Consider the following 10000-nt stretch of genomic DNA (forward strand, 5'->3'; position numbering starts at 1 on the left):
TTTCTTTCCCCCACTCTGTGGGCCAAGTTCAAAATATGACTGCGTTCATTATTGTATATGTAGAAAGCTAACCTTGACTCTTATTTTAAGAAATTATGTTAGCACCATAAGAATCTCTTGAAATGCCCCCCCCCTTTTCCAGAAAAGGTGGACTTTTACTAGTGGGTACTTTTATGTTTGCAGTCATCTCTCAGTGGTCAAAGTAATTATTGTGTGTGACTTTAAGGACAGTTACGAAAAAGACCCTCAGCTATAGTAAGTGGAGAGGAATCTAGAGAATGCAGAGCAGAGCTCACCCAGGGTCCATATTCAGAGTGCCTGCCACAAGATACGGTGCATTCTTTCTCAGCTGTAGGAAAGAGAGCAATGATGGGGGCGCGATTCCCTGGACAGAGCGTGAGCGTCACAGGCGGGTCTCACCTCTCCGCCTTCATCCCCTGGGAGAGCACAAGACAGGATGACCAGCCGAGAAGCCCCTCAGCATGGAAGTTCTGAGTCCACTGACTCACTGGGGGTTTTATGTGTGACCAACCTTCGCCATGCAGAACTGTACAGGGCAGTGTCTCTGCGTGCATGCCTGCATGTATGCCTGTGTGCGCATGCACATGTGTGCATACGTGTGTGTGTGTGTGTGTGTGTGTGTGTGTGTGTCTTACTGTTGTTCCAAAAGAGTTGGCACTTTCTCCTGGGCAAACACTGAGACAAAGCAAAATAGTAAGTGGTTTCAAGAATGATAGAAACATGAAGGAATAATGCAGAGGACTTTGTAGATTATATATAAGTACCAAGGCAGCAGAAAAGTCCATATAGATTTAAATATTAAAATTAATATTTTATCAGTCCTCACAAATATCTTTGTCAAGGGGGAAATCTGCTACTGTCAATAGGTAACCCATTCTCGTTTATGAAATATTTTCTGTTCTTTATCCAGGAAGATACAAATGATCCTCAACCAATTACCACCAATCTAAGATTCCTAAATTCAGTAACAAACATTTTTCTAGATATCAAGGGCAGTAAGGTGAATAAGCCAAGCCACTGCCTTCTTTATAGCCTGGGCCCGAAAAACAGTGTTGCATTTATCCACAGGAGAACCTGGTGTCTACACAGGTATTAAACATAACGCTTTAGGAGTGAGCAAGTGCATACACTCACCAGTTCCTGTGGACACATTGCAAAACACTGTACGTTGAACTGCAGATGTGTTTCAGGCCAGCAGCAGGATACTTAACTGGTGGATTCCTGGGCCTGATTTGGCAAGGCTTTCACATAGTAAACTCTCATAGCTTCCAGAAAGAACTGGATCTGAACCAACAGAAAAGGGGGCCTAAATGATGCGCCTGTAATTGTATCCTATTTAAAACTCATTACTTCAGATTCTATTGAATAGAAAACTTTATCTCATTGAGTAGGAAGTTATTAACAGCTTGGAGCCTGTAGAGTGCCAACTTCTATGATTTTTTTTAATGAACATTTCATACATAATCTATTTTAGTTCACGGAAAGTGGTTAAAGGAGCTAGTAATACTCAGTCTTTAGACTCAGTGACCAGCGTTTCAGCTATAGGAAATGTTTTTAAAAAATTATTTTTGTGTACTAAGGCTTACATATAACCATGCTCATGCGTATCTTTTGTAAAGTTCCAAATAAATATAACTCTGACTCTAAAAATAATACACAGTAGTGTTTTTGAAGACTAGAGCATCTTACTGGAACATTATTTTAGATGTTCTTTGATAGTTCTTGCATTTATACACTGTATGTTGAGCATGTTCCCCACCACTCCTGCTCTTTCGCTCCTCTGTCTGCTCGCCATCTCTTAGCTTCATACCGTCTTCTAGACAGCTTTTGCCTTGCCTTGCGCCTTTGAGACTTTCACGTGAGGTATTTTGGTTACATTCATTTCCTCGCCCCATTCTTCCCCATCTCCTTCTTATCCTTTACAAAATTCTACGTCCTTTTTTTTTTTTTTTTAAAGCCCACCAAGTCCAGTTTGGTTGCTCACGTCCTCTCGGGTGTTTGGCTAACTACAGACATGTGGTTAACCCCTCAGGGAGTCGCACCCTTCAAACTGACTTTCCCATTGCCAGCAGATGTCAGTAGTCAGTAGCTCCTCAGCTAGAGGTGGGGCCTCATGCAACCCCATGTGTCCAGAAAGCAGTTCCCTTGTATTTGTCCACTACGTCTGACTCTGATTCTGTCAAGATCCCTGAACCAGGGAGGAGGAAGAGACGTTGTGATACAGATGTCCCTTTTCTGGATGAGCATTTTGGTCGTCTTCCATTTATATCTCTTGACCAGACATGAGTCTGTGTGAATTGCCATCTCCTGCAAAAAAGAAGCTTCTTTCATCCTCACGAGAGATGCACTAATCTAGGACTATAATGATAATCATCAGGAGTTGGTTTAATACTGTCTGTAGCAGAATGATAGTGGCAGGTTTGCGCCTAGGGCTCCCTATGACCCGTCTAGCAAGAGGATTGGGGGTTCCATGGACTGGTCCGGGTATGGGATTCCCCTTATGGAGCAGGTTTTAAATCCAATCAGAAAGTGGGTGGCTACTCCACAGCATCCATTCCATTCTTGTACCATTGGGCATGCCTTGTAGCACATACGGACTCATCACTGGCTTTGACAGCGTATGCAGGTCCTCCAACAAGCTCAGGTCAGACGCAATCTGAATATGGAAAGGGGAGTTGGCTCCATGTTTACCTGTATCTTTGAACTTAAAATGCTCAGTTTAGTTCCAGGTACCAACCTGGCCATGGCTCTGGTTCCTGAAGAGCAGGGAGCCTTCATTGGAGTGGCTACCTTGCATTAGGACATTCCGTTCGTTATGTGATTGTGGCTGTGAATGTACGGTGATATTTACTGTGGTACATCTCTGGGTTTTTTCTATACCTTACTCCCATTTACTTCACAGGTAGCCATAGTTTGTCTTCATACAAAGCTTTAATTAGCCTAGCACAATATTTTAAAATTGTGTCCAGTGTGAGGATTTACCCATGAATCAGCCAACTGTTCATAGAGAAGGGAGTTAAAGTCATCCATTATTGTTGGTCAACTTTGACACAAGGACTTTGGCTGCTTTTGGTGCTTTGCGTTGTTCAAAAATTGCTGACAGTCGGGCATTACATCGTTATAAATAGAATATGGCTTTGAAAAATCGAGTCTAAAGTAAATTTGTGTTTTATACTTCATATTGTAGATTGCCTCAGAATGTAAAATTTCTCCTTGGCTGGATGGATATGTGGAAGGAACAGGAAGTCCTTCACAGGCTCGCTAACTTGTGTTGTTTAATTGCTTGCCTTTTATTCTTATTTTTTATTGCTTGAATTGAAACAAAGGATCACAGACAGGTTGACAGTTCTCTCTAAATGCGTTCTGTGTGAAAAAATAGGTAGTGTTGTGTTTCATAGTTCAAATTTTGTGGTTATTCATAAGAATTTCTTCAATCATCAAGGACATAGAATGAAGAGGCTCATCAGTGAGTTCTTTTTTTTTTTTTTTTTTTTTTGGTTTTTCGAGACAGGGTTTCTCTGTAGCTTTGGAGCCTGTCCTGGAACTAGCTCTTGTAGACCAGGCTGGTCTTGAACTCACAGAGATCCGCCTGCCTCTGCCTCCCGAGTGCTGGGATTAAAGGCGTGCGCCACCATCGCCCGGCTCATCAGTGAGTTCTTAAACATTAGTTTTTAAAAAGTAACTTTACTGTAGGTCTGGAGACATGGCTCAGGGGCTAAGAGTACTGTCTGTTCTTGCAGAGGACCCAGGTTCCATTCGCACTGCCCTGTGGCTACACAGAACTGCCTGTAACTCCAATTCCGGTGTATCAAATGCTTTCCTCCCACTTCTGTGGATGCTGGGAATGCACATAAAATAAAAATATTTTTTTTTTCAAAAAGCAATTCTATATTGTAAGTTAATTATGTGCATAGTTCAAGTCAGTATTGTTTTAGTTTCAGAATGTTTCTTAAAAGTTGTTGTATCTCATTTAAGAAATAATCTTTAGCACTAGGATGTGACAGGCACCAAAAGAAGCTTTGAGATAAAGTGGGGTCCAATAGACAGGATCTCTGATCCTAGGGTTTATAGATTCATCGAAAAGAATATTAATGATATCGTCTCATATTAATATAGTTTTAAATATCAAAGAAATGATTTTTTTCTCTTGTAAGGTAACTTCTCTTTATTTGTTTATTTTTTTGAGATAGGGTCTGATCTATCTATTGTAGCCCAGGCTAGTCTTGCATTCACAATCCCTCTGCCCCAACTTCTCAAAATGTAGGTATGTGGGTAATTACATCTGGCATATTGCTATATAACCTTCCAGAATATTTTGTTAGTGTATTGGGAAATCTAGTTTGTACAATGGATTCTTCTGGAAATAATTCATAAACTTCTCTGGCACTTACCATCAATGGTAGACTATGCTATTTAAGACAATACATTATTTGACTGTTTTTTAAAATTAGCTTCCAAAATATTGGACTTCTGTATGAGGTTTTTTATTTCACACATGTTAAATTTTTGTTGATTCTCCCCTAACTTCTCCTTCCTCTGCCTACTTGCTCTCCAACCCTGACATTTCATTCCACTTACTATATATACTCTTTGTTCTCATTTTCCCCATTCCCTTCCCTTAAAGGACCCCTTCCCCCACCCCTCGCACATTGCTTCTTATTATTTTAATGGCCTTGATCCTTATTTGCCTCACCTGGTATCCTGCTTAGGTTTCTTCTGCTGTTTAAAGATCATGACCCAAAGCAACATGGGGAAGAAAGGGTTTATTTGTCTTACAGGTTACTGCCCCTCATCAGGGAAGCCAAGGCAGGGACTCAAGGCAGACCCTGAAACAGAGAGCACGGGGGAACATTGCTACTGGCTCTCACCCCCAAGGCTTGTGTAGCTGCTTTTTTTTTTTTTTTATGCAACTGAGGGCCACCTGCCCAGGAGTGACAGCCCCCAGTGGGCGAGGCTCTACCTCATCAGTCATTAATCGAGAAATGCCACAGAGACTTACTTGCCTCTGGGCCAGTCTAATGGAAATATTTTGTCAACTGAAGTTTCTTCTTCTCAAGTAGCACAAGTTTGTGTCAGGTTGTCAGAAAACTAGCCACTATACCTGAATAGGCATAGTTAGTAGTCAGAAAACTAGCCCCTCTGCCTGAGTATGCATAGCTAGCGGTTAGTCGCTCGGTGCGTGTGTATGTGAGATCATACGGCATATGTCTGTCTTTGTGCCACTCGTATTTTACTTAATATGGGATTTTTCCAGTTCTAGACATTTTCCTACAAATTTCATAATTCCATTTTTTTATTGCTGAAATTCCTTTGTGTATTTATACCACATTTTCATTGTCTCTTCATCTGTTGATGGACGTCTAGGCAGATTCATTTTCTTTGTGACTGTGATAAACAAGTGTCCTGAGAATGTGCCCAGGTGGGGTATAGTATAGCTAGGGCATATGTTTCTTCTTTCTCTTTCTTTCTTTCTTTCTTTCGGGGGGGGGGCGGGGGGGGGGGAGGAAGGAAGAAAGCCGACAAGAAAGAACTCACATCCATCCCTCCCCCTCCTCCCTCCCTCCCTCCCTCCCTCCCTCTCTCCCTCTCTTTCTTTCATTTCTTTTTCCTTCCTTCCTTCCTTCCTTCCTTTCTTCCTTTCTTTCTTCCTCCTCCTCCTCTTCCTCCTCACCTACCTACCTTCCTTCCTTCCTTCCTTCCTTCCTTCCTTTCTTTTTTTCTGGTTTATTTTTTTTTTATTTAAAAATTTCCATCTCCTCCCCTTCTCTTCCCCCTTCCCTCCCCTCCCCTCCACCCATACCCTCCCACCCTCCCTCTCCAGGCCAAGGAACCATTGGGGTTCCCTACTCTATGTTAAGACCAAGGTCCTCCCAACTCCCCCCAGGTCCAGGAAGGTGATCAACCAAGCTGAGAAGGCTCCCACAGAGCCCGTCCATGCAGAAGAATCAAAGCCCAGCGCCATTGTCCTTGGCTTCTCAGTCAGCCTCCACCATCGGCCACATTCAGAGAGTCCGGTTTGGTCTCATGTTCCATCAGTCCCATCCCAACTGGAGTTGGTGATCTCCCGTTAGTTCTGTCCCACCGTCTCAATGAGTGAACGCACCCCTCACGGTCCTGACTTTCTTTCAAGCCCGCATGTTGATTCCACAGTGGCTTTACTGCTTTGCACTTCCAAAAGTGGATAAGGGTTATTTTTCTTTTTCCCCCGCATCTTTGCTGTCATTTGTTGGCAGTGTTTTTTTTTTTTTTTTTTTTTTTTTTTTTTTGAGGGTGGCTATTCTGACTGGGATAAGAGAATCTCAAATTAGTTTCAATTGCTCTGATGGCTGGGGTATTTGAACATTAAAAAAAATCATTATAGGTCATTTGTATTTCTTCATTTGAGAGCTGTCCAGACCATTTATTGGCTGCCAGTTTTGTTTTTATTGTGAATACTTTTTGAAGTTCTTTTTTTAAAGCTGTTGAAGTTTTAGTACAAATACAAAATGAATAACATTTTAACGAAATCATGCTCACTTTGCTACTTCATTTTCTCTCTGATATTTACACCATTAACTGCTGCCCCAAAGGCTCACACAGCAGAGCATAAGATGTGCAGGAAGATATGCAAATATGGATTTCCACTGCTCAGTACATCCAGCTCTGCCCTGACCCTGCAGTTCAAGCAGAGGACTCTGAAAACAGAACATTCAGTATGGAGTTGGGGCTGAGCTGCGTTTTCTTTGCTGTTCTTTTAAATGATAGATAACAAGGGCTACTGAGTATATGAGTAGACATGAGAGAGAGAGACGGTAGACATACGTGACGGTTTCTTGATTAGGATCCTCTGTTTGCAAGTGTCCATCGTGAGGTGCAGGTGCAGTTCTTTCTATATTCCAGTATTAATCCTTCTGACTGCGGAATGGAACCATGGCATTGGTTGCTTCTTGGTGGACACTGAACTGGGTTCTGTTTATGACGTTCCAATGAACAAATTTTATTGGGTGAATACTGAAAGCCTCCACTGTAGTTTTTTTTTTTAATACATCTGTTTCTTATAAAGAATTACGAAGGGCATCAGTGGCTTAAGAGCTCTTGATGCTCTTCCAGAGGACCAGAGTTCAGTTTTTAGCACCTGTGCCTTGCAGCTCAGGAAGGCTTATAACTCCAGCTCCAGGGGACCCAATAAGCTTCTCCTGGCCTCCACAGGCACACACAGGCATCCCATACCCAAACATCCCAACACACGCATACATGTCAGTGAATTACAGGTGGATTTTGAGAACTGTAATTATAGCATGCATTACAAAGGCAATTTTCTCACGCAGAAAAGCTTCAGGATTAAAACTCAGCAGTGGAAAGTCATTGCTGTGGCTTTTTATACTGGAAAGTAGCCCATGTGACTAGATGACTAAGTGGGCTTAGGTGAGCGCCCTTGCTTTGGTGGCAGCTCTCCTTAGGTGTCATTACAGGTGTGTGGCTTCATCTGCTCAGCTTCATATTAGTTGATTAAGCCGCCCAGGGAAATTCATTACCACAGAGAACCAAATCTTCATTTAGTGCCAAGCAAGAACCAAAGTGCAAACAAAAACATATTCTTTCTCTCCTTTGCTCTACTCACAGGATCTGTGGTCATTCCTCTGCCAGTTCTTTCTTACTCAAAGATAGCAATTCTTGTTTGTAAATCCTCTCTGCTCAAATTGCAATGTAGAGATTGTTTTCTTGTAATATTTATTGTATTTTACATGGGACGTGTGTATTTACTAGTCATGATCCATGTTTTTTTTTTTTTTTTTTTTACATTTACATTCTCTGAGTCTTTTTAAAAAGACCTTAGAATTCCAAGGCATTTGGAAAACTTGTTTTTTTGTGGGGAGGGAGGAAGGGTCTCCATCTTCATCCCATTCTGGCCTGGAGCTCTTCTTCCTCAGTGTAGGAGAAGCTGCTTGTTTGTTCCTGGCTGCCCAGACCCAAAATAATCACACAGAGACTGTATTATTTACGACACTGCTTGACCTATTAGCTTATGCATATTTCTAGCTCACTCTTATATCTTAAACCATTTCTATTATTTTATGCTTTATTAAGAGGCATGTGGCCTGCTGGCAAGTTTCCGGCTGGGAGCTTTTGTCTTTCTCCTCTGGCGGCTACATGGCTTCTCCCTCACTCTGCCTACTCTCTATCTTTTTCAGCCTGACTGTATTCTGTTATTAGCCAAAAGCAGCTTCTTTATTTATTATCCATTAAAAGCAGCAAATATACAGAAGGACCTCCCACACCATTTCAGTGTCCCAAGTGCTGGGATGGCTGTGTATACCATCCTGCTTAACTGTCTTGAATGGTTGTTTTTTTTTCTTCTTCAGTGCTTTGCAAATAGAATACTCAGGCATTGAGTTTTGAAGGTTGATTGAAGCTCCCTGTAAAGCCGATCCGTAGTTCCTTTGTTCTAGGTCTAATAGTCCCATGCATGACAGTTGGCTCAAGTCCTTACCATGAAAGAATTCTTAAAGACCCAGTTTTGGTGGTGGATGCTTTTGTTTTAAATATATAGAGAATTGGTAAGAGAAGGATTTCAAACTACTTTCTGGTATTAGTACAAAATTGTAAAATTTTGCAAAATCCAATTTTTTTTCTCATATTTTTTCAAAGCACTTCTGAGAAGCCAGGATTCATCTAGCTAAAACTGCACTGTGACAGCTTGGCCTGCAGTCTGTTTGTGCTCTTGTCTTTTCTGTTGGCTTGGTAATTTTATAAAGACTAAGATATGTTGATGGGTTATTTAACTTGTTTGTTGTGGAAATAGCAAGTCTCTCATTTTCCGTTTCACGAGAGAGTGAGCATTTATTCTTAATTATTTGTAAATCATTGAGTGATCAATACTGAATGCTAACGTTTTCAGTTAGGCAGAAGTTATAATGTGATAATTGTTAAAAATTAGACAGCTGTCCCATTTTATAAAAACTGACGGGAACAAAATGTGTTTCTTCTTCTTAGGTTACTGTTCCGTCCAATACAATAGCTGTGAATGGGAAGTCAGGACTCAGCCATGCCGTGTCCTCTGATGCCCAGGACAGTCGCTAATATTACCTGCTGTGACACACTTTACTGACCAGCTTTCTGCGTACAAGGGATATCGGAAGATGTATATTCAGATGTACATTAATATATGAATCTGTTCAAGAATAAGCATTTGTGTTATGGATTTAATGCCAAAAGAAACATGGCTAGAATTTATAATTTATAATAACGTTTGGTCTTTTTGTCATAACTAAGTAGTGCTGCTTTAGAAACTAAACAAGGTGTAAATGACTTGTTTTTTTCCCCACTGCTGAATAATCACAGCTTAGTGATTTTTTTGTTTTATTTATGTACCATGAAACAAAGGTGTAAATTGAGATTTATGGACATATTGTATGACAGGGAAACAGGCAAGCACAGACTAACATTTACTGCCTCCACGTTAGACTGTAATTGGAAATATAAATTATAATAAAGCCTTTGGCTGAAAGATATCAAAAACTAGTAAATCAAATAAATAATGTTCAGTTATTTTTATTGAAGAAAAACTTCATATGAGACTTATTTTGTGCATTCTTTAATTACAAGTGAGTGCCAGATCTATAGGAAATAATAATATTACTTTTTAAATATATCACTTTAACCTTTAGTAGTTAAATTGCACAAGGAGATTTTAAGATGCTTTCTGTATATAGTTACGATGGTGTTGCACAGATATTACATATTTTCTAATGCCAGAAGTCTTAAAATATTCCTATGAAAATTGTTGATATATTATTATGGCAGGTATTTCCCACTTGGTATATCGGGAGAATAGGGGCTAGTTTATGTCCATATTCTAAACTTTAAAGACTAGTTAGAAGTTTACAAAATGTTGATTTAATTAAAATAAAATGCTGTATTAGTCATTTATGAAGCTCAGATGCTAATTGTCTAAATAATAATATATATTTTCCTGAAAGCCAAACTGGTTAAAGGGAAC

At 40.4% G+C, this 10000-nt stretch overlaps 1 protein-coding gene across 7 annotated transcripts in view; it reads left to right on the plus strand.

The window, feature by feature from the left end:
* The window catches only part of Cobll1 (cordon-bleu WH2 repeat protein like 1), a 145785-nt gene extending 136054 nt beyond the window's left edge, over window positions 1-9731 (plus strand). For all 7 annotated transcript variants that reach the window (XM_038336454.1, XM_038336456.1, XM_038336450.1 and 4 more), the window contains one exon: window positions 8995-9731. In XM_038336454.1, coding sequence (XP_038192382.1) covers window positions 8995-9081 — 87 coding nt within the window. In that variant the 3' untranslated portion in view covers window positions 9082-9731. The remainder of the gene's footprint in view (window positions 1-8994) is intronic.
* Window positions 9732-10000: the final 269 nt, after the last annotated feature.

The sequence above is a fragment of the Arvicola amphibius genome, chromosome 7 (assembly GCF_903992535.2).
Source record: "Arvicola amphibius chromosome 7, mArvAmp1.2, whole genome shotgun sequence".
In the NCBI taxonomy this organism is placed as follows: Eukaryota; Metazoa; Chordata; class Mammalia; order Rodentia; family Cricetidae; genus Arvicola; species Arvicola amphibius.